This window comes from Chroicocephalus ridibundus, chromosome 20 (genome assembly GCF_963924245.1).
Source record: "Chroicocephalus ridibundus chromosome 20, bChrRid1.1, whole genome shotgun sequence".
Taxonomy (NCBI): domain Eukaryota; kingdom Metazoa; phylum Chordata; class Aves; order Charadriiformes; family Laridae; genus Chroicocephalus; species Chroicocephalus ridibundus.
In genome coordinates, this window is record NC_086303.1 from 7,378,687 (window position 1) to 7,400,904 (window position 22,218).

The 22,218-nt window shown below is 51.2% G+C and overlaps 2 protein-coding genes and 1 long non-coding RNA gene across 7 annotated transcripts in view; 1 reads left to right on the plus strand and 2 right to left on the minus strand.

Moving 5' to 3' along the window:
* LOC134525591 (protein PHTF1-like) overlaps positions 1-3,167 on the minus strand; it is a 30,448-nt gene extending 27,281 nt beyond the window's left edge. The window contains exon 1 of one of the 2 annotated variants that reach the window (XM_063356589.1): positions 2,716-3,165. In XM_063356589.1, the coding sequence (XP_063212659.1) occupies positions 2,716-3,133 (418 nt within the window). In that variant the 5' untranslated portion in view covers positions 3,134-3,165. Of the gene's footprint in view, positions 1-2,715 lie in introns of both variants that reach the window. The other variant, XM_063356587.1, reaches the window with a different exon arrangement.
* Positions 3,168-3,264: 97 nt separating this feature from the next.
* LOC134525642 (uncharacterized) overlaps positions 3,265-22,218 on the plus strand; it is a 28,321-nt gene continuing 9,367 nt past the window's right edge. For 2 of the 3 annotated variants that reach the window (XR_010073824.1, XR_010073823.1), the window contains exons 1-2: positions 3,265-3,567; positions 15,381-18,620. This is a non-coding gene — a long non-coding RNA (uncharacterized LOC134525642). Of the gene's footprint in view, positions 3,568-15,380; positions 21,435-22,218 lie in introns of those variants that run through there. The other variant, XR_010073825.1, reaches the window with a different exon arrangement.
* On the minus strand, positions 4,372-21,469 carry PTPN22 (protein tyrosine phosphatase non-receptor type 22). 2 transcript variants are annotated; one of them, XM_063356678.1, is made up of 21 exons: positions 21,345-21,469; positions 18,618-18,726; positions 17,399-17,475; positions 16,354-16,449; positions 15,872-15,910; positions 15,469-15,540; positions 15,325-15,384; positions 14,711-14,853; positions 14,179-14,245; positions 13,259-13,336; positions 12,625-12,717; positions 11,164-11,240; positions 9,589-10,367; positions 8,569-8,652; positions 8,296-8,426; positions 7,725-7,752; positions 7,228-7,308; positions 6,831-6,934; positions 6,168-6,198; positions 5,369-5,446; positions 4,372-4,707 (listed from the first exon to the last, which is right to left on the minus strand). In XM_063356678.1, the coding sequence occupies exons 1-21, from the start codon at positions 21,429-21,431 to the stop codon at positions 4,643-4,645; spliced, it is 2,379 nt and encodes a 792-aa protein (XP_063212748.1). In that variant the 5' UTR covers positions 21,432-21,469; the 3' UTR covers positions 4,372-4,642. The 2 variants fall into 2 exon arrangements, with proteins under 2 accessions (XP_063212748.1, XP_063212749.1); XM_063356679.1 differs by lacking the exon at positions 15,872-15,910.

Consider the following 22,218-nt stretch of genomic DNA (forward strand, 5'->3'; position numbering starts at 1 on the left):
TGAGTGATAAAAGGTAAAGAAGTAGTTGCATCAAGCAAAATGTAATAGTTTAATTGCGCATCTTTTAGAAATAAAAACTAATTCAGATAATATTTAGCAAGTGGCACTAGTAGTTTAAAATCTGGATGGCCCAGCTGTTAAAAAACTCAATTGCTAAAACAAGATTTTAATCTGCCTGAACCAAAGAACTATTTCAAGCCAACAGTGCTCATAAGCCTCCAAGAGCCATATTACCAGGATGGCTACGGGGATGAGAACGCTTTGCTGCTAAAGGGAATAGCTGACTAGAAGATGCGATAGCTAAAGTTTTTCAGTTTCGCACAGCACAGGGCTTTGTGCTAACACTTCCTTTCTTTGTCTGCAAAGCTATCAAATTTGTATTCCCTCTTTATTCTCCTGCAGTACTTGAAGTTAAAGAAAAAAAGCACCTACGAGATGAGCATCTACTGATCTACACAAAAAGGTGTAACGATAAAATACACGCAGCTTCAAGTTATTTAGTCTAACCACAGAATTTAACTATATCATTACACATTTGGTCTCAGAGCTCTTCAGTAAAGACGGCTGACCTTCATAACAGCCTGTTGTAATGAACAGAATTACTCATGAAGCAAAGAGAGAGTTGATTGCTTAATACTAACTTCATACAATTGTCTTCGGACCTGAAATACAAGTTTTCACAGTACTGCTGTTAGCCTTTACAAACAGCCAATGCCCTTATTTTTATATTCCAGCTAGGGAAACCAGGAAAAGAAAGGTGGTATATCTTGTTTTGATAAGTAAACTGGAACAGTTCTTTGAATAAGCTTTTTTTGGAAGTCTCAGAAGTTAAGCATGCACAAGTTTACTCAGTCACTAAGCTCTCAAGTATGGATACTGCTTTACTAACTGCAAAGAACATATTAATCACACAGAAGATCTTTGTTCTGGTGGGACCAGAGATCCCGAGCTCAAACTAAACAAGAATTCCATCCCACCGCTGAGCTGTTGGGAATACTTCCTCATAGGTGTTTCTAAGTTTTGGCTGTTAAAGGTGTCTTATTTTAAGCACTTCTAATTTTAGATATCGTTTAAAAACCTCAGATGTGCACTAGTCTTAACTCAGAGTATCTTCCTGTTTGAAGATATTCCCTAATAGCAGACATACACCTTGCATTCTGCATTTTGGAACTTCCAGTGAACATTGCTGTTTTCAGGATAAAAGCTACCCTGACTCCCTGCCACTGCTGCATCCGCTGAACACAGCGGAGTCCCACTGCTGCAGTGAGAGTAACCTCTGTGTTAAGTGAAGCTAGACAGTGACGTTATGGTAGTGATGCCTGACAGTCTTGAAGGAAATATAGTTTGAATTATTCCTTTAAATAAGTAGAAAGACTCCAGTACCTCAAACACAAAGAAAGCTACAGCCAGATCATCAAACTACGGTCTCCCACAGCGAGGCAGAGTAACAGCAGAGCCAATAACTCAGCTACTCTAAAACTATTAGACATCATGTAACTGAACACACCAGTATCACTATTAAACAGCAAAAGCACTGGAGATGTTCACTGTCACCTCTGGCCAAAGATCAGAATAATACAGTCAAAGAAACAGGCAGTTTAATTAGATTACACACAGAAATGAAAACTGATAGTGAAAGACAGAAAAAGAAATCCAGCCCCATCCCAAAAGCTACTACATATGCAGCTTGGGACAAGTAAGGAAGATCTTCAGACTTTCACTTAGTAAACAGCTTTCCTGTGCAAATCTGGAATTCAGATGGTAAGTTTAACAGCGTTTAAGCCTTCGTTAAAAGGCAGCCTCATTTGATTACTGGGTTAGAACTGACATAGAGTGACACTCCTGGTCTAGGAAGACATACTACTTCTGTAGTTTTATCAACATTTATCAAGCTGAAGTTTGAAATCTACGGTCCAGTAGCTTTTATAGCCATTAGTCAAACACAGTGGCTTAGAAGCATTAAACAGTAGTGAAAAGTCTCTCCCCATAGTAATTTTGCCCATTCTTAAGACAGTAGTATCTAGAGTTTACATTATAGACCTAACTTTCGTAGGCACGTGCATCTTTGGTGTCTTTGGCACATACTGTCACATATACTCCTGAAACATAATCCACAATGTATCTTTATTACGGCAGCTTTTGCAATTGCTTTTTATCTACGTTGCTCTCACCAAGAAGCTTTTTACTATCAGAAACTCGTGAGCAGAACCGAAACAGTCATTCTACACTGTTTAAAAAAAAAAAGAGAGAGAGACACGCACCGAAATCTAGAGACGTTTTGGCCTTCCTATCAGAGAAACCCCAGGTGATTTATTTTAGGGGGCGGAAAAAAAAAAAAAAAAGGCAAACACACCACCAAAACACCACGGGCAGCCCCAGTTCAGTACACGTTAACGCACCCGCAGCGGGAAGGCGGCTTTGCTCCCACAGCGCTTGTTCGCCCACCACGATGGGGCAGCCCCGGGTGCCCCCACCCCGCGGACCGACACCGGCTGCGGCCCCACGCCCCCCCCGCGCCCGCTGGGCGCCGGCAGTGGCCAGCGCTCCCCCCTGCTCCCGCCTCGGCCCGGCCGGGCCCGAGCGAGCGGCTCCGCCGCCGAGCGCGGACGGCCCGGGCAGGCGGCGGGCGGGCTCCGCTGGGCTGAGCCGCACCGGCCGGGCGGCCACCAGGGCGGGCGGCGGCCGGTCAGCCCCGCGGCGCGCCCCCCTCCTCACCTCGCTTGCTGGGCCGCCCGGCCGCCCCGTCGGCGGGGCTGCCCCGCCTCGCCTTCTGCGGCTGCCCGGCGGCCAGGCGGCCGGGCTCGGGGCCGGCGGCGGGGCGATGCCGGTGGTGGTGGTGACGGCGCTCCTCCAGCGCGGCGGGCGGCGGCAGGCTGAGCGGGGAGAAGGTGAAGAGCCCGGCAGCGGCGGGCAGGCCAGGAAGGGCGGCCGGGGGCAGGGGCTCCGCCGGGCCGGGCCCCGCCAGCAGCGGCTGGCTCAGCCGGGCCCGCTTGCCGCCCGCCGCCTCGCCGGAGGGACCCCGCCGCCGCCGCCCGCCGCCGCGGGGCCGGCCGGGCCGGTCCCCCGAGGGGAGCGGGGGCGGCTCCTCCGGGGCCCGGGAGACGGCGCGCACCGCAGCGACCTGCGCAGCCATTTCACAGTCTCCCTCACACACATTTAAATGGCCCGAGCGCCGGGCGGCACCGCGCACGCGCCGCGACCCGCCGCGGGCGGCGGCGGCGGGAACTGTAGTCCGCCGGCGCGCGCATGCGCGGGGAGGGGGGGGCGGCGGTCACGTGCCCCGGCGGGAGCGGCCGCCGCGCGCGGCGCCGGAAAGCGCCGGGTTATTGCGGATCCGCGGCTGAGGGGCCTGGCCGCCCGCGGGAGCCTCCAGCCGCCCCCGCGGGCCCATAAATCGGCTTTATTTTTGCGGCGTTTCCGACGAGCCGTGTAACGCTCCGGCGATGAAGCTCACCCGCCACCGCCGAGGTCGGCACCGCGCGCGGGGCGGCCGCGGGCCCGGGCGACGAGGCGGCGCTGCCCCCGCCCGGTGCGGCGCGAACCGACTGCAGCAGGAACGTCAATCGGGTGAGGCCTAGTGTTGGTTTCTGCCGTTGAGAAAACGGGTGACTTCGGTGAGAAACGGGGCAGGCGCCTCCTGGGCTGTGTGAGCCGCTGCTCCAGCAAAAGTAGCTTAAAAGCAGCTTGAGGTGGCAGCTCCGGCCGCGGTCAGTAGACTCCCCTCGACCAAACTCCTCCAATCCCACTGCGTTTTTCCTCTCTCTACAGGAAAATAATCACATAAAGCCATTTCCAACATCTTTATTCGCCCCCACCGAGGATATAAATAGCAGAGGAGTCTGTCTAGAAATGTCATCTTCAAAAGATGCATCTGAAATTTTTTGCTAGAGAGTCACAAATCCTTAAAAATAGCATTGCTTTAAAAATACAATTATATTTTCGTGTTTTGTTTGGGGTTGTTTTTTCAGGTCATTCTGCAGTCTGTTGCACTCGTTTAGTTTATGTGTGGTCAATCAGCATCTTAGTCTTACTGACCGAGAATCTAGACAAATTACCTGGTTCACTCAGATGGAAAAAAAAAAAAAGGCAAAAATTATTTCTAAAACTTGAGGTGCTAATTGTATGTTAGTCCAAGTACTGTAAATACTGTAAACACTTGAGGAAGTGGGGTCTTTGTTTAGGGCAGACTCGCGCATGTGAGTGAGGTTACACCGATGCCACGTCTGCGCCACCAGAGGCTTGTCGTGCTTTGGCCCCGCCGTGGTCCTGCCACATCACTCAGTAGTCCTCGCTGGGCCCCCTCACCAGTGTACACTGCTTTGTCACAGAAAGCTCAGATCCATCCCTTTGAAGTGAATGTGTTCCAATGTATTCCTCCTTAGCATAAAACGTCTATTCCCGTTTTTAGTTTCCATTGTGCTGTAAATTAACTGAAAGTGCGTGGCTGCTGGTACTTCTCTGTTCTTCTTTGCTTTGAAACTTCAGTTGATGAGGAATGGTGCAGGTAGTGCCTGAGCTGCAAATATCATGCAACAGCTTTTGATGTGTTTATTTATTTTGATGAAAACCTCACTGGGATGAGCACTCAAGACATATCGGAAGGACTTCACAAATCTGTAATGGCCGATCCATAAAACATATCTTAAATATTCCATGCTGGTGGTGGATTTCTTGGTCCTTTAGGTTTTGAAAATCGATTTGCAAAGCCTAGGAAGAAATAATTTTTTTAATGCAATAAATTCTGTGTGGTTTAGATGTTGTTGATGTAATTCCTTAAGATAATACAGTATTTGAAAATACTTGTAATTTCAGTTCTTTCCCAGACTTTAAGATGTGGTGGACTTAAAGCAGCCTCCTGTAGTTTTAAGCCAACTGGTGCAAAACCAGTCTGTGAATGTGTCTACCTGACAAATACTGTCATTATAGCATGAATATCAAGATAACTAGATTTTATGCCTAATCTAGTAGATGACTACTCTCTAGTAGAAGAATTTAAAAATGGAAGAGATGGTATTTCTGCTCTGCCGTATTACAGCACATAAGGCAGCAGCTAGAGGCCGTGCTACGGCTTTGGCTCTGTCTTCCGCTGTCTCTGTGGCCACATAAAGGCTTTGAGATACAGGAAAGACAAATACACGCTTCAGACTGTTCACACACTGAGACACATTTGTCAGAGTAGGTTTCAGGGTTTGTGTTTTCCATCCTTACCTGTTATTTAAACAGTTTGTGGATAAAGTTGTAAACATGTAAAAACCTAATAAACATTATTTGTAATGTCTGTAAATTTTTAGCATTCAGCCTGGTATCCGCATTTAGACTTTCAAAAAATGGGTAGTTCCCACACCAAAACATAAAGACAAAAACATACCAAAGTTAAGGAAAGACCTCGAGTGGTTTGATGGGGCAGATTCTGGTGGTTTTGTCAGCGAAGGTGGACTGCAGATGCCTAGAAATAAAAAATTAGACCGAAGCAGTTAGTCCCTGTGGTAATTCCCCGAAGAGCTGGACTGGGAGACGCCTGTGGGAAAAGGCGTATGGACACACACACGACAGTGCCGGGCACGGACGCGATCGCAGCACGAGACACAGTTCAGTGCTTTCCACGCTGGCAGAGCTTGAATGCCACACAGTTTAATGACATTATTTACTCATAGCAGGGAGCGAGTGTATGTACTACTGCAGCGCAATCCACTCCCAAAATGTTTTCTCAGAAGTAATTTAAACGGTTTTTAGCCACCCTATTTTCAAGATACGCATTTTGATTTTAGATCCAAGGCAGCTTAATGAGAAACTCCTTATTTATGCTCCACATAGACCGGGCAGAATCCAGGATGGGGCTCACGTTCCCCACGGCACCCCTATCCCCCATTTTTAGAGTATTTGTCCCACAACATTGATTTGAGCAACCTGAAGAATTTGGCATTTTGGGTACACTGGAGCTGTCCCCAGGGTACCCAAAGGGCATTACCAGGGCATGACAGCATCCCTGAGATACTCCTAAAAGAAATGTTGCTACCCAGCTGGGCCGGCGCAGCCCTGCATGTCCTGCCCCAAAGGAGGCAGATGTGCGGGGCATTTCACATCTGACAGGGTCAGGTTCTTGAAAATTCAGTCCCGCATATTTCTTCATGTACTTGCTTAAAGCCATCAGGAAGATGCAGACTTACTCTTTCTTACGTTTTTCAATATTTTCAAGCTCTGTAGAAAAAAAAAAAAAGGTGCCTTGTTGGAAAAAATGTATCAAGCAGTCGATCAGTTACTATGATGAAGGGAATTCACTGATAAATTGAGATGTATCACATCTCGTAAGTAGTATCGTGCCTAGACTGAAATGCAGAGTTCTGCCATTCACTCTGTCTCTGCCTTTTTTCTGGCCATCCCAAATGCCTCCGGTTTGTATCATTCTTGCTGTTCTTCCCAAATGCTTTTCTGCTCCACCGTAACATCCCAAACTACAATTGCTCATGAGGATAATTAACAAGGGCCACAAGAGGCGACTGGTGACGAGCAGAGCCTGCCCTACGCAGGAATTCAGACTCCCCTGGAGCAGCTTTTCCCAAGAGGAACTGGCACTCCGGGCGGACGGAGAGCTGAGGCGTTCACACGGGAATGGCTGTGTTCCCTGTTCCTAGTGCAGACAGGGCTTTAGTTTGTGGTTCTACAGCAGAGTGTTTTTATTAGTGTTGTTTCCTTGCCCTAAATATAAGCGGTCTCAAAGCAGGCAATTTTCACAAGGTTAGCAGTGAGAAAGTTGCAATAGCTGTAACTGGAACGATCTCTTCTCACCCCCACCCTTCTCAAGAGCTTGTGTTTGGTCTTGTTTCTGTTACCTTGCTTCTCCTGAAGCATTTCGTAGGCTCTGACCACGTTTCAGAAGCATTGTTCTCTGAGCCCGGGGGACTCGTCGTAGAATTTCTTGCAGCAGGCTGCAGACCTGGGGACATACATCAGAACATTTTCAGTGGTCATTCAAGAACCCTCTTGCTTTTTCCTAAGTGCTTTGTTGTTGCTTTTCATTTCCTGTAATGCAGCAGCTCTAGAAGTTTCCAGCAGGTCCCCTCGTTGCATTTACTTTCTTTATATCTGCAGAACTCCTGCAGTTCAGTCCTGAAGCACTACTGTTGGTAATGCGTTGAACAAGTGGGGCACCATCTCCTCAGCTACCCACAGGTTTAGGTGTAAGTGTAAAATCTCAGTTATATGCCGAGAAAATAACTCATCACTCACTCGCTGCATCAGCAAGAACAAATGACTCCGGGGTTCTTTCAGGAAGTGGAGGAGGAGAGTTAGAGCGATCCCGGGTTGTCTCTAAGAAAGCAAAGATAAAACAGTTGGTTACCTAGCTTTAAAAATATATATATATATATATCCTTTCACTGAGAGATCCGGAGTACTTCAACCGGAATATGTCAATCCTCTCAAAGGAAATGCTCAACATGCAGCAAAAGATGCAACAACGCTTGGCCCAAGGAGGCTGCAAGGAACATCGTCATGTGTGGGGTGAGGCAGGAGCTGATTAGGAAATACAGAACTAGCAGTTTATTTGGTTGCAGAACTGTCTAGTTCTGTTTAGAACTATTTAGTTGCAGAACTATTTAGCAACACAATATTTTCCGTTGGACTGAGCACAGATCCTAAAGACGTTTACTGAATACGGTAAAGCGGCTTCAGTAAAAAGCAGACCTTATTTCCAAAGACAGTTTATCCCAGCATTAAACTTATACCTGTTCGTGGGCTCCGGAGCTTCACACTCTGGAAACAGAAAACAAGGAAGGTATTTGAAATTCCCACAACCAAATGTCGTTCTCTTGCACACAAGCAAGCCAGAGAAGATGAGGAAATGATGTTATGCGCAAACACCCTCCCACACACACCTCCATGCTCATGTAATGGAAGATAGACTTACGCCTTATTGTTTCACTTTACAAAGCTATAATTCAACTATGGGATGATCAAGAGATGCCTAAATTTGGTTCAGCTCCTGCCTGTTCCACAGGGCAGTGTGAACCTGAGTGGACCACTAACTTGCTGCCTTCATTAGGCTTCTGTAAAAGGGACAATATTTTTACTGCCTTGTATGGGATTCAGGACCCCACAAATTAACGTTTGGAGTAAAGTAGATGTTGATAAGGAGGAGCCTGACTGGGACCACACCTTCCTCCCAATCCTGAACCCTGAAATAATTTATGGAAAGTACAGAGTGCCAAAACTAGGGTCTTTCTCACAGAGGGAAACATGGTGAGGAAATCGGCATAGTGATAGTGCTGGAGAAGAGATAAAAAGCCACTTACGTACCTTACATGGTCTCAGTCTCACTGAGTCGTTAAACATCTCCGAGTGAGACTCACCACTCCACTCCAAAGAGGTTCCGATATTTGTGTTTCTGTCTGGAAGCTGAAAATCAGAAGCAGCCAGAGGAAATTGTCCTAGAAACAGTTGAACACAAGAGAGGTGATTTCTCATCGCAGGCAGCCCGAGCAAAGGCACTGCTGGATGCTGCGGTACCACACAAACATGGGGAGAGCCCCCAGAGCACTGCTCAGCCCCTGCTTCGGCAAATACACTTACCAGATTCACCGGCCACAATAAAGGACTCGGGGGTTCGCTCGGGCAGGGGCGGAGGATCATCATCATCCGGCTGTGGCAGGGTGGCTAATTGGGAGACAGGGACAGATTACCTGATGGCACGACACAGCAGAAGTACAGACCTTTGCAGAGCCTCCGAGAGCTGACTGCTCTTGCCCAACCGCGCACCAGAGATGATGGCTAAACACCTCTCAACTGAAGTTAAAAATCCACATATTCCTCCGCACCAATTCACCTGCCACTAGCTACACAAGGGCCCCCGGGGCAGACGTCCAGCAGCGTTGGCCGCAGAGTTCCCATTGCCCAGGGGAAAATGACGAGCGCAGCCCCAGCACGCAGCCAGGCGGCTTGTGCCGCAGCTCCCAGCGCTGCCCAGGAGGCTCTGCACCTAGATAACGGGCATACTTCTGTGGCACTCAACACTGAACCCCCAGCAGGACAAAGCGAAATGTCCGACTGGGCCAAGACTGACCAGAACAAGGAATAATTCTACTTTCTTCATGTGGCGGGTGATGGTTTTAAGGCTACAGATCTGGGCAAAATGCTAATATTGAAGTCCTGGTTCTCTCAGTCTCAGTGGGATGTCATGACGCATGACACCCTGCAGAAAGGAGTGGTTTTTTGACCTGGAAACAAGCTCCTCAGAGAAAACCATTTCTGGGAGCTTTCTGAATGCTTCTCGTATCACCCTGTGATCCTAGTTAGTCAGCCCCAATCCCGGCCTTCCTGTGAGAGCCCTACCAAGATGACACAGTAGTCCAGCGCAGCTGCATAATGTGAAGCCCAAAATCGCGCTGTTCTAAAAATGTTTATTTTTATGGGAAAAATTTAAGGCAGGATGAAATGAATGTGAGGCTGAACCCAGTTGCTCCCGTGGCAATGCAGTCCCGAGGAGCAGCTACAGCCCTGCCTGGATGCCAACAGGTGCCTCTCGCCCCCCCCTCCATCACGCCGCGATCCCCAGGGACCGAGCCCTGCTCGTCGCGGTGCTGCCCCACTTACTCAGGGAGGACATCCCACTCGGGGAGGACATCCCTTCGTCACGCAGCTGGGGAGCGCAATGTGACACGGCCCTGGGCGGTGGGGAGCCGGCCACGGCAGGCTGCAGCGGGGCACTCATGGCACAGGGAGGGAGACGCGCATCCTGCTCCTCTGCAAAGCACTCAGCCAACACAGGGGACACAGGGTCATCCGGAGAGAGGGAAGAGAAGTAGGGGTCTTCTGCTGAGCAGCAGTAAGGGTAAGGACATTGCCCGTGTTTCCTGTGGCTTGTGGGGCCATCCACGTCTCGGCTCAAGTGGTTCGGCTCAACAGGGGAAAATCCATCCTGCTGCTTCACCTGACGTCTTGAGTAGCCGTCTTTTAGCAACTGTGAACTCAAAATGGGCTTTGCATCCCCTCCATCCCATTCCCAGCCTTCTCCCTGCTGCGCCAGCACAAAAGGGGTTGATGTGGTCCGTGTCAGAGGTGCTCTGCCACGGGGCCCTCTCTTGCCGGCTCCCTTCTGTTCCAGGTTGAGAAGCAGCTGCTCAGGAGAGATGCTGTTGAGCTCCAAACTGCGGTGTTTCTGAAGAGCATCCCCAGCATCCCACTTCTCAGCGGCGGCCACCTTCCTGCAGTTGATGAAGTTCAAAGTGCCGAAGGAGATGGCCTGTCTGATGGGCTGGACTCCACGTCCAGAGCTGTCGCACGCTGCCGTGGCAGACGACGACGTCGGGGAGGCTTTGCTTTGTACTGCCAGAGGAAGACCTCGATGCACGTCCTGTTCCTCTTGCCCTGAGCTGCAATAAAGCACCACGATGTGAAGTCAAAGACATCTAGCACTCAGAAATCTGTGTTAACCTACTAACAGGGCCCCACAACATTGCTCCTAAGAACAGATCCAGGAACATAGAGCCTGGTTCAGCCTCCAGCAGGAGCACAGGGAAGGACTGTGCACCCTGGTGCACCATTCAAACACCATCAAACGGAGGCCTTTACACGGGCAAACTACACCCTCAGTGCAGGCTGTACCAAAGAGCAAAATTATTTACAGAAAGCAGACACTGCAAACTACAACATGCCCACAGAAAGATCCCACCCCCTGCTGAAGCTGCCGCCATCGGGAACCCTGACTCCTCCAGCTGCTGTTCCTGCAGCAAGAGGCACCGGAGCGGCACGTGCAGCTGTCAGATGGGACCAGTCAGGGGTCCCAGGCAGGGGACACAGCTCCAGACAGAGCGGGACCAGCACTGGGGGGTGCCAGGGGCGGGAGACTTCTTTTATACTGCCTTGGGAGGCGTTTTCAGTGCGTATGGGAAACACCGTGTAAGCACAACGTGAAGCAGACCCAAGGGGAGAAGAGGGGGCAGATAATGGCACGCAGGGAAGAGGCTGAGACTCAGTCTCATCAGCGAGAAAAGAATTGTTAGGAACAATCGTAAGGGTCAGTGGGACTCAAGGGAGGCGGCAGATCCTGCGACTAATGAAATGCAACCTTCAAAGAGAACTGTGTCACGCATCAAAAAATGCATCTTCCTGAAATTGCATGGGCGACTGAAAATACCAGCCCAGGGGATACCTGTGCTGTGGCCTTACCAGGTTAGTAAACTCAGAGAATAAATATCCTCCACTGGAGTCAGAAGTGGCTTGGCTACAGGATGCCTTGTTTGTACCTAGCAAAAGAAAAAGTTATAAAACAAGAGTGAGGAGAAAGAATGCAAAGAACACAAACATGCTATTTCAGGAGTTGGAAATTGTGCCAACTACTTTTAATTATTAATGCAGTTTGGAAATGACAAACACCAACTTGAAAACACCGAGTTGGAGCTAAAAACTGAGGACAGAGCCTCCAGAACAGCAATTCCTGTCAGCACCCCTTTGAAGTGAGCACAGCGAGCCGAGCAGCCATCCGACTGTTCCGAACACCCGCAAACCAGCCTGCACAGACATCTCTGCTGTCAGGACCCTGGGTGGGCATCGGCCCGGTTCCACGCGTGACACTGCAGCCATGACCATCCCCCATGCTCTGCAGAGCGCTTTCAGAGGGCAGCGAGGTTTAGGCGGGCGAGAGGTTTGGCCAGGAGTTACAAAACCACATCCGGACTTGAACAGTTTTCTGCATTTTGTGTCAACTTAGTCTTGCGACTCCTTTGCTTACAGGCTGTCCACAACACAGAGAAAGAGGCCTTTCCAGCTCTCTTCTCCCTCAGCTCTGCCTTGGAACATCCTGCAGATCCTACGGCAAAACTGAGGCACGAGCCCCATTGCAGGATTCTGTTCCCAATTCTTTAGACAAAACCTCCTGACAAAATAAGCTAATTGTAACCTTTCAGCCTTTGTCTAAGAACGGTAACGCATTTACTTCAGCCAAATTGCAAACAGCTACACAGGAAAGGTGAGGTTCATGGCAGCAGTTGCTGAAGAACAGCAAGAGCAAAGAAAAGGTTAACCATGGATGTTTTGGATGTTCCTGTTTATGTCCAACTTCACACCAAGATCACATCATTTTTCCTTGGAGCTGTATCAGATTTGAAAGATTTGACATGTTTTTTCACGAGATATTTTATCCCACCCTGCCACAGACAGGCTGTAATGCTCATTTCCTCACTAGAGCACCACCACGTTGCACTTTTGGCCACCTTTGTACCCAAAGCTTCCCACCTGCACTGAAAGTCACTCGGTTCCTTGCAAGCGCTCCACGAAGACAAATTTCACTGGCACATCCACACGGAAATCAGATGCTACTGTAGAAAGTCGGTGCTTTTCTAGTCACTTATTACATTAAACAATTACAAAAGTATATAGAAAATGGTTTTGAGACCGAAAAAAATTTAGCTCTCGCTTGGGGCCAAATCCTGGGATAAGCATTGCTCGTTGAGGGAAACAGCTGGATTCTCATGGGTTAACTTGAAAGGAGGCTCAGTTTGGGCACCAAGGGTAGCAGAAAACACGGGGACTCATTCCAGGTCTGCAGAGGAGACCTTGCAGCAGGAATCCAGGCTGGAGCTGGCATGCCCGAGGTGCGAGAGGCAGCGTGTTTGTCCTGGGGACTTTTACCTGTGAAGCAGCAGAATCTTCCTGGGCATCGAGTGCTTTAATCTGCCTTTTGAAGAGCTCAATCACCGCATCATAAACCAGCTCATACTGCTCCTGCGGTCCAGACAGATAAAGCAGACATGAGAGCCAGCACCTGCGAGACCATAAATGGTCACCTGTACCCAAATCAGGCATCAGCCCCTGAGAGAAGCTGCCACTTTCCTGTCCGTTAGCAGGGTGAATTCTCAGAAGAGGTAGAAGCCACAACTTTCAAAGGGTTCAGACTGAAGCATTTGGGGTTTTTTTAGGTGCTCAAGCAACATTGTTCTGCATTGAGCTTCCTCTTCAGTCTATCTCAGCTGAGAAGAGTTCCCACTTTATTTCCTGGACAGTCCCTGGTTTCACAGCATAAGCACCCGATAAACCAGACTGCAAGCACTAAGCTATTCCAGCTGCCTATGAGGAAATGGTCAGCTACCAAATTCATTTCTGCAAAGTCATTCTTCTCTTCAGAAAAGGGACCTCACAGAACATCTACATGCCCCAGTTCCCAGCAGCACAACTGCTCTGTGTTTCCTTACTGCAGACCCTCCTGGGGAGAAGCTGAGGTCCCAGTATGGAGCGTATACCAGCTGGCAAAACTTCCCGAACGTACCTTGGTCTGCACTATGGAAGGCCTTTGCGTGCGCATTTCCTGGATCAGACTAAAAATACTGAAGTTCACTGGAACAATCTTGCAAGAAAGAGAAAAGACAAAAAATTACAGACAGGTCTAATTCCATACAGCTTCCAAGGCATGATGCAGTTTAGAGCAACGTCCGAAATTCTGGCCTGCAACTGCAGGAATTTTTAACAAAGGACCTGCTTTAAGTGCTGTTTTTTATTATGAACCAACTTGTCTCCTCTCTCCTGTCTTGCATTCCACAGAAAATGCCCTTTTTATAAGAGCATTGCTAACAGCTGTGAATAGCACGAAGGACGAGACACTGATTTCCCAGATCAATGGGGTCGGGGTTGCTGCGGCACAGACAGCAGGCACTGCCGCGAGTCCCAGCAACCCGCCACAAGGCCAGGCATTACTTCACATATGTTGTTGTTGAAGAGTCAGAGTAAAGCAAGTTGTTAGCTTGGAAACACTGGATTTCTGATGCTTAGGTGCAGAGAAACAAATGCAGACGGTAAAGTCACAATGACCAGCGAAGGCCAGTGCAGAGCTGGGTGCCACAATCTGAAGGTCCTGCCAGAGGGAGCAGCAGGAGGGAGGATTCTGCCCCATCAGCACAAGCATCGGGGGCTGCTTGCATCGGGACGGGGAGGGGAACAACGGCAATGGATGGTGCACATAAAATGCAGAGCGTAAAGAGAGAGAAGCAGCTCAAGCTGGGAACGGGGTGTCAGCGGTTTGGCCATCGCCGTTCCCCAGTCAGGCTGCGGCGAGCTCCCATTCGTGTCACCTGAAATGCACCTGCATGCAGTCAGAGGGGTGCAGGGGGAGTGAGGGGGGAGAGAAGGCGAGGCGGGGACAGAGGTGCAGCGTGCTGCGCGCTGGAAGGCGCCGGCTGGGCTGACACTCACGCCGTCCTTCAGCAGCTTCTGGGTGTAGTCGATGGCACAGATGACTCCTGTCCTCCCGCAGCCAGCACTGCAACGACAGTCACGGCAGGGTCGCTAGCAGAGGTCAGCGAGTGGGAGCGCTGTGTTTTCTAACAAGGATATTTGAAAAAGATCCGCAGCCTCCTGTGACCCTCCCGTCCCGCACCACAGGGAGTGCAGACCTGCACCACAGCCCTGCTGCAGCTTCACCCGCCCCAGGAAGGCTCCCCCTGCCCACGGCGCTGCTGCAGCCTGGACGGCACATCTGGAGCTCCTGCGGGCACTTCTCCGTCCTGCTGTGGCAACCAGCCCACACGGGGACATGCCCGGTGCTGGTGGTCTCCTCACCACACATACTATTGCTGGCCTCTCCTCTCCTGCCACCCGGCCGTGCCAGCTGTCCCCAGAGGACACCTTTGCCTTAGCATTTCCTATGAGAGGAGCTGGGCCGTAGGTTTGTGCCAGCTGCCACGCGCCGCAGCCACCCGTCCCCGCCGCTGACAGGCTCACCCACCTGCAGTGGACGCAAACGGGGACGCTGTCGTCCGGCTGGTAGCAGCGAATCTCGCTGATGAGCTCCAGGATGGGCTCAATGGATGAGGGGACGTCATGGTCTGGCCAGTTTTTATAGTGGAACTGATGGACAGTGCGGATTTCCTGCAAGAGGAGAGGAGCGCTGGCACACCCGGGGCTGGCCTGTGCTGCCAAGGGGACACTGCCGCAGCCGTGTCCGACCCGGCCGCCGGCGCAGCCAGGGGAAGCTGGCGGCTGCAGACATCTCCAGCTCCCATCCGCACCGGGGGGCAACGGTTAGAGGTGCAGTTTGCAGATGGTCGTGTTAGAAAAGGAGCGTTGCCACTTCGTGACATTTTTGATGTTACCTGTTGGCCTCACTTATCCGGGGTCTGATTTGCCACGACTGACAAACAGTGTCAGAAAAAGAGGTTTGATTTCATTAATTTTTTACTTTCTTCATTCCTTCAGCTGCTGTCAAGTCTAAAATAGCAGGCTGAGCACCATAAAATTTTCTGCACAAAGCGTTTGCAGTCTGCACTGCATATTTTAATATATTATTTATATAAAAAAAACTAGCTGAATGCAATTCCTGCCTTGGCCTTTCTTACTTACCTCATTCAGGGTCACCTTTAAAGTCCTAATCACGTACTCATTTTTCTTCTCTTCAGCTTCCTGCAGAACAAGAAGTTAGAGTCACATTTTCTGCGGACGATGGGAGTTTCCAGCGCACGTGGTGCTCGGGGCAGCTGCACTCACACAGGCGACGGAGAAAGGACCGCACTGCAGGGGAGAGCCGCCCGCCTCTGCCCAGTACCGCTCGCATTTCTTCTGTTGGGAGAAGCAGGACACGTTTGGTTATTCGCCACCCGCGCTGTCTCCTGTCTCACTTTGCCGGACAGACTCGTGCCGGGAGGAGGCCAGCTCTCGCTGCCGGCCGGCTCCAGCCTCCCCTGCCCCGGAGCCACCATTGCTGGGTTCCCCCTTCCAGAGACGCTAGCTACACTACTGGAAACTGGCTTAAGAGTCTGTAGCTGGAGACTCAGGAAACAGCCCGTATCAAACAGAAACTCGCTGTTGCTAATGGGATTTCATAAAAATCTGCATCTCTCCATCCTGCCCCGGCACTGTCACGGCAGGGGCCATCTCTGACGTGACTCACCTTTCCCATTTCAAACTCCATACAAGCCATGACCACAATCTGCAAAAAGAAGGTTCATTAGAAAAGTCCGAACACAGGTTTCTTATCCAGGCAGCAAAATCACTTGCGGGTCCTTATCAGCAATGAGGAAGTTCTGTGGGCTGCCTTCCCCAGAGCCCTGGGCTGCCAGGCAAATCAAACCCATGGCCACGGCACAGCAAACCGGGGACATCACCCACGGCCCGGGCACAAGGACCTTTCCCGCCCAGAGCCCGAGTGCAGAGACAGCCACGAGCAGAATCCTGTCTCAGCACGAGCGTGGAGGAGGCTCGCGGGAAGGATGCAGGGCACACACAACATCTGGAGTAAAACCCTGACACCCCTGCTGTCTGCTTAGTCAAAAAGGACTTCTGGCTGGCTGTATGGAAAATTTTTCTTTAAAAAAGAAAAAAAAAACAAAGCCCCAAAAAACCGAAAGAAAGTTATATAAATCTGCACCTTACCAGGACTTCATACTCCCAAATCATCCTCCAAAAGTCAATGACAGTAGTGGGGAGAGGACCTTGGGTTGCAATGTATGCTCTTGGCCCATAGACGCCCTAAAACAGCACATGGAGACATCTTCGCGTAGTTCAGTAGCGGAAATAAAGTCATCCCTCTTTCTCAATCTTACTTCTATTCAATGAGCCGATTAAGGATTTAGAAGGGCTTTTATATAGTTAAATTTTAGACACCTGTATTAAATTAAGCAACCAGAAACCAATGGTGTGCAAGCCCCCCAAAGGCAGCCCCAAGCCAGGGAGCTGGGCTTGAGGTGGGACCTGCTCCCAGAGACCACCAGTTCCTGCGGTGCATTTGGGAGCTTGGAGGTGGTGTTGCAGCAGCTGATCCGGCTCTGCAGGGTGCGGCGTGCCACAGCTGGGGCTGTTGGCCAAAGAACGAACCGTGACCCCCTTGTGAAGGTCTGTTCTTCTGCAGACAGGTTACACGGAGCCCTCAGTCATTATGGTCGAGAATGAAGGAAACCTGTCTGTCTATCAGAGAAGGGTTGTGGGCACCAGAGAGTTCCAAAACACACGGAGCTCCTGATGGAGAACCAGCCTGCGTTGGCCTACCCTGTTGCTCGCCGCTGCGGTGGCGCTCAGCTGTGCTGCAGTGCAGGGCTTCCTGCCTCTGCTCTGCTTTCAGGTAAGGCGATTCTGGCCACAGGCAATTTTGCACCACTGTCACCCACCAAAGGCAGTAACACCGACGGGGAGGTCGGGGCTGTGAGCCACAAACTGTTCCACCACCCACCCCAACGTGAGCACGTGTCCCCTGCCCCGTAGCCTGGTGCCCCTGTGCTGCAAGGGGTGTTTGTGAAGGGCTCGCTGGTTGCACGCGTTTTCTGTACGTCGCTTTTCCTTGAGCACAGCCCAGAAACTACTGCACAGTCCTTTCACTCTCCACAGCCACAGGACCTGCTCCTCCCACCACAACTCAACCAGGCAGCACTAACAGCGGATACAAACACCTTTGCACAGCAAAACACCATGAAAGACGCAATACCTTGATGAAGTTGGCATTGATGTAATGAGAATCTGCATCTGATGTGATCAGGGACAACTCCACTCTGCTGTGGTCAACTGCAGGCACAAAAGCAGAAGCAGCAGCAGTTACTGTTAGTCTTTCATGGTGGCTGAGCTCCTCAGACTGCAGCACAAGGTGCTTTGAAGGAGCACACACACTGAGAGCTCATCCCAGAAGCAATGAGTGGCTGCGCAAGCCTCCTCCCACGCTGCTGACAGCCCTGCACAGAATTCATAGAATTGTCAGGGTTGGAAGGGACCTTAAAGACCATCTAGTTCCAGCCCCCCTGCCCTGGGCAGGGACACCTCCCACTAGATCAGGTTGCTCAGAGCCCCGTCCAGCCTGGCCTTAAAAACTTCCAGGGATGGGGCTTCCACCACCTCTCTGGGCAACCCGCTCCAGTGTCTCCCCACCCTCATGGTGAAGAGCTTCTTCCTAACGTCCAGTCTGAATCGACTCATCTCTAGTTTTAGTCCATTCCCTCTAGTCCTACCATTACCCGACATCCTAAAAAGTCCCTCACGAGCTTTCTTGTAGCCCCCTTAAGATACTGGTAGGCCACTATAAGGTCTCCTTGGAGCCATGTCCTACGCGCAGGCAGGGACCAGCAGGCTCCCTTTCGGGGTGGTGGTGCTGAGGGCTTGGGCAAGAGCTGCAGATGCTGACGCTGCCCTGGTGCAACACCAATCTCCTCTCACCATGGAGCAAGCCAAGCCTAGAATCACCCTGCACTCCACCTTACAGGCTCAAATGAGGTCTGTGGGTTTAGATTATTATTTTTTCAAGCTAGAATGGATGAAAGGGACAGTCTGCTCCCTTCCTAGGACAGACCCCTCTTTGCAGACTACTGCACCAAGCCAGGACAAGCCACAACAATTTTTAACTGTAGTCTGCTTTGTACGTCATGGAGACACCTTTGTCCAAAGCCATTCTCTACCAGGCCTTGCATGTGGTTGCGCTACCCAGAGCTTGCAAGGGCAACCACTAGAGAATGTGCTTCCTACTGAATAGAAGTTCTTCTGTCTGTAGAAAATACATGCCAAAGCCTTGCCAAATACTTGCCAAACCAACAGAATTCAAAGCCAACTGACAGCAGTGACATGCTCACAGCCAAGCAGCTGTGCAGGCAGATCCCGGAGGAAGAGAACAGACTCGAGCTGGCACAAAAAAAGGCTGAACAGGAACATTTCCAACCTACAGGGTAAGATGTCCTTGTATCTGTTCTTCTTGATGTTCTCTGGTTGCTCAGATGCTGCTGTAGGGTAGACTTTATCCGATCTGTACTTTGTTGACTGCCTTTTCAGCTTCTGTGATAAAAGAATGGAACAAATTACAGCAGATGCACTACATACAACACACTGCTAGAGAGTACGTGTGAAGGTCTCTGGGGGTCAGGTTCACTACCACAAAGCAAGGTCTGCACCATTAATTCTTTCCTCAGTGGCTTTTCTCCAGGTACTCAGAGCAAAAATAGAGACAGAAGCCACCTGAGAGCCCCAGCGCGGGCTTCTGAGGAATGGAAAGTGTGTGCTGAGGCAGGGCCCACACGCGGCTTCTGAAGTGAAAGGATGCGTTTGTTCAGCAGATGAAGCATCACCCGCACAAATAAGTGAGACACAGGGAGCCATTCTCTGAGACACAAATGGCACCCAGATAAGAGGAGTAACAATGTTGAGCCACCTTTGACAAATGATATCAGAAAAGACAGATGAATCAATTGATTTTTCTCACTTTGGTAAAGACGCTCCCATCTGTAGCTGCAAACAGCGAGGCTCAAGCAACTAAAGGAGCACAAGCGATGGGAGCAAAGTAGCTGCAAGCACTGATGAAAGAGAAAGGAGGAGTCGTCCTAGGGTTGGCCCTGAGGGTTTGAATCTCCCATCTCTTTCATTTCCAGGATAAAGCTGCAGCACTCCTGGAGAGTTCAAGCATCTTTTTCCTGCCAAAGCACAGAATTTTATTTCACTGACATCAGCTTTTAAATAACGCACAATGTTCATTCCCATCAACTCTGGAAGCCTCATTCTCGCTGTATTTTTTCTTTCATAATTTTTTGTCCACCTAACCACCAAGGGGTGCTTTGATTCAAAACAAAAGGCCATTTCTCTCATCAGTGTCTCTATGATCTGACGCTCCGAAGGGCGAGCCTGCCTTTCACTGCCCTGGAGCCATCCCTTCTCCTGGGCATCGCTGCTGGGTCCAGGGAATCGGGATGACCCAGGAGAGCACTCAGGATCGCGGGCCTTTATGAAAGAAAGGCGTGTGGGGGGAAAAGCAAAGGGAAGGGACCACGGGCACGCCTGAGCTGGAAGGCGAGAGGGTTTCTCCTTGTGCGCACCTCACGGTGACCTACCCGAGTCCCTGGAAGTGGGAACGGTGGCTCAGCCGCTCTCGGCATGGGGAGAAACGGTTTGGAAATGCAAGCTATCACCATTGCCTGTTGAGGCTTCTGCACTTGCCAAAGTGGCCGACCACTCGGGCCATCCTGGGAGGATCTCCTCCCGGTACAAGAGGAAACACGGCCCTGACCACTTCTACCTGCCATTTTGGTCAGAAAATGAACTGTACGTTTGTCTGTGAGAACTGGCACATGCACTGAGGCGCCGCAGCCCTCGCGTGGCCCAGCACAACTCCAGCACAGCAGCGAGGGGAGGAAATTCAGCAGCCTGTGACAGCACTTTGTTCCATGGAACAACAGACTGTCACTGCAGGCTGAGATTAATCACTTCCCCCCAGCCCAGACACCTGGAAACCAAGCACTAAGCTTTTCCCAAGTGTTTGAAGTGCCAGTCTCCACTGGTGTGGCAGAGCAGGGCTGGATCTCGCGGGGACTCCTCTGTAAGCCCTGCACCTTCCCCAGAGCCCGCTGCCTGATGCGGCCCCTCTCCGGAGGGGTAGCTCAGGGCCAGTGGCGATTCTGCTGTTGGAGACACCTCGGACCTTACAGAGGTACCAGTTCTACCCTTCCCCATGTCTGCTATCACTGGGCAATGCCTTTGCTTCTCAGAGCAGCCCAGACAGCCTGCCAGAGCAACCTTCCTCTAGCTGACAGACCAGCAGCCATCACCAGCCACCAGCTTTAGCTGAGACCTGGGCTGCCGTCTGAGACCCACCCCTGCCACCCAAACCAGCAGAAAGATGTCAGGAGCTCACAGATCAGGGCACTGCACAGACCTCAACCAGCTGGGCACTGCAGAACGCAGGGGAAGGTGAGAGCCATCAGCATTTTTTGCAAGTTTTGCCTTTGGGGAAGAAGAAAATGATTTCCAGGAGGGGCCGGCAGCACCGCTGGGCATAAGGCACATGCACCCATCGCGAATGGACGCACAAGCCCTTCCGCGTAACAGCGCTGGAGGTTGGAGCAACGGCCCCTCCGGCTGCTCGGACGCCGTCTCCTCAGCCCTGGCCAAGGAGCCCAGAGTCGATGGGGGAACAGTCTCGGGTCCACAGAGCGTGCGTCCGAACACCCACTCCTCAGGGGGTGCAGGGGGGTCTGTTGAAATGGAAAAAGGAAAAGCTATGTCAAATAGCCACCGGAGATCCCTGGCAGGGACAGGTGTATCGCTGATAGGACAGATTGCAATGGGGAGAAGGGGCGGTGGCTCCATGTTCCTCACTGTACCCCCAGTTCTGTCACCAGGCGAAGTGAAACTGCGTCTTGACAAGTGCATTCGCAAAGTAGAAAACAGGAAGCTCTCGGGTAATTATTTAAAAAGCAGACAGTTTTACTTTGGAAGCAAACTATTAAATTACTCTTCTACCTTTACCTGTCCTTTACCCCGGTTAACTCCTGTGTCTATTTCTGCTGTAAAATTAATAGAAAAATCTTATTGTCACATGCAGCTCACACCCCTGTTTGAGAAGTGACCGAGCAGTTCCCTTTAAAACCAGCTGAAACACAGAGACGTGCCTTAAGCGAACTTACCAAAAACTCGTCTGCAAACTCTTCTCGGTTGAGCTTCTTGCCTTGGGCCCTTTCCAGGTTTTGCAGCAGAATCTGCCTCTGGTCCATGTTGCCGTTGGCGGAGCGCGGCTGGCCTGCCGAGCCCGGGAACGGACATGTCAAGTGCGTGCGGCAGCGGAAAGCGCCAGCCCGGGGAGCGCTGGCAGCAGGCTGTGGTTTACTGACTTCATCGCAAGTCTTAAAGGAAATCAGTACGTAACAGATATCGTGGTCAAATAACAAAACAGAACACACGGCCTGGGGCCCTAGCGCCTCCTTTTAAATCCACACGCACACCGCGTGCGCCGCACGGCAGCGTGGGCAGCGCTGGTGGCAGGAGCCGAGCTGCCCCGTCCCTTCCCCGTGCACAGCGCCATGAAGACGGTCAGTGCTGGAGACCAGGGCCCGGCACCCCAACACCTGACTCCTTTGAGCACCGGGCCGGGCTGTCGCCAGCAGCACGGCTCTGCCGGCCGCGGTCAGAGTGGCGAGCATGGAGGACACAGGCGCCCGGCTGCCGCCCTCGGGCTGCGCTTCGCTGCCGGGAAGAGGCTTCAGACTCAGAATATGCTGCGACTAGAAGAGCCCCTAAAGCAGCGTGTAAAATCCACAGTTCCCCTTCACACTTGTAACTTTAGCCTGTTTTACACATTACCTGCAAAGTGTTTTGAAGGAATACTTCAGGCAGACGCTGAGCACCTGAACCCGGCTAGCCCGTCGCACTCCCTCGAAGTGCACAACCGCTTCTGAACAGAGAAAACCCATCAACAGCTCTTCCAGCCACAATTCCCCACGTCTGGTGGCTTGTGCCAGGAGAGGGGGTCAAATCTGACTCCAGCAGACTGCAGGAATCCAA

Excerpts from the sequence above, each read along its gene's own strand:
- PTPN22 (XM_063356678.1), bottom strand. The coding sequence starts at position 21,431 with ATGGACCAGAGGCAGATTCTGCTGCAAAACCTGGAAAGGGCCCAAGGC. Across the intron at positions 16,450-17,398 it reads TCAATGCCAACTTCATCAAG|GGCGTCTATGGGCCAAGAGC; the intron begins GTATTGCGTCTT and ends GTGCTGTTTTAG. Across the intron at positions 15,911-16,353 it reads TTTGGGAGTATGAAGTCCTG|ATTGTGGTCATGGCTTGTAT; the intron begins GTAAGGTGCAGA and ends TTCTTTTTGCAG.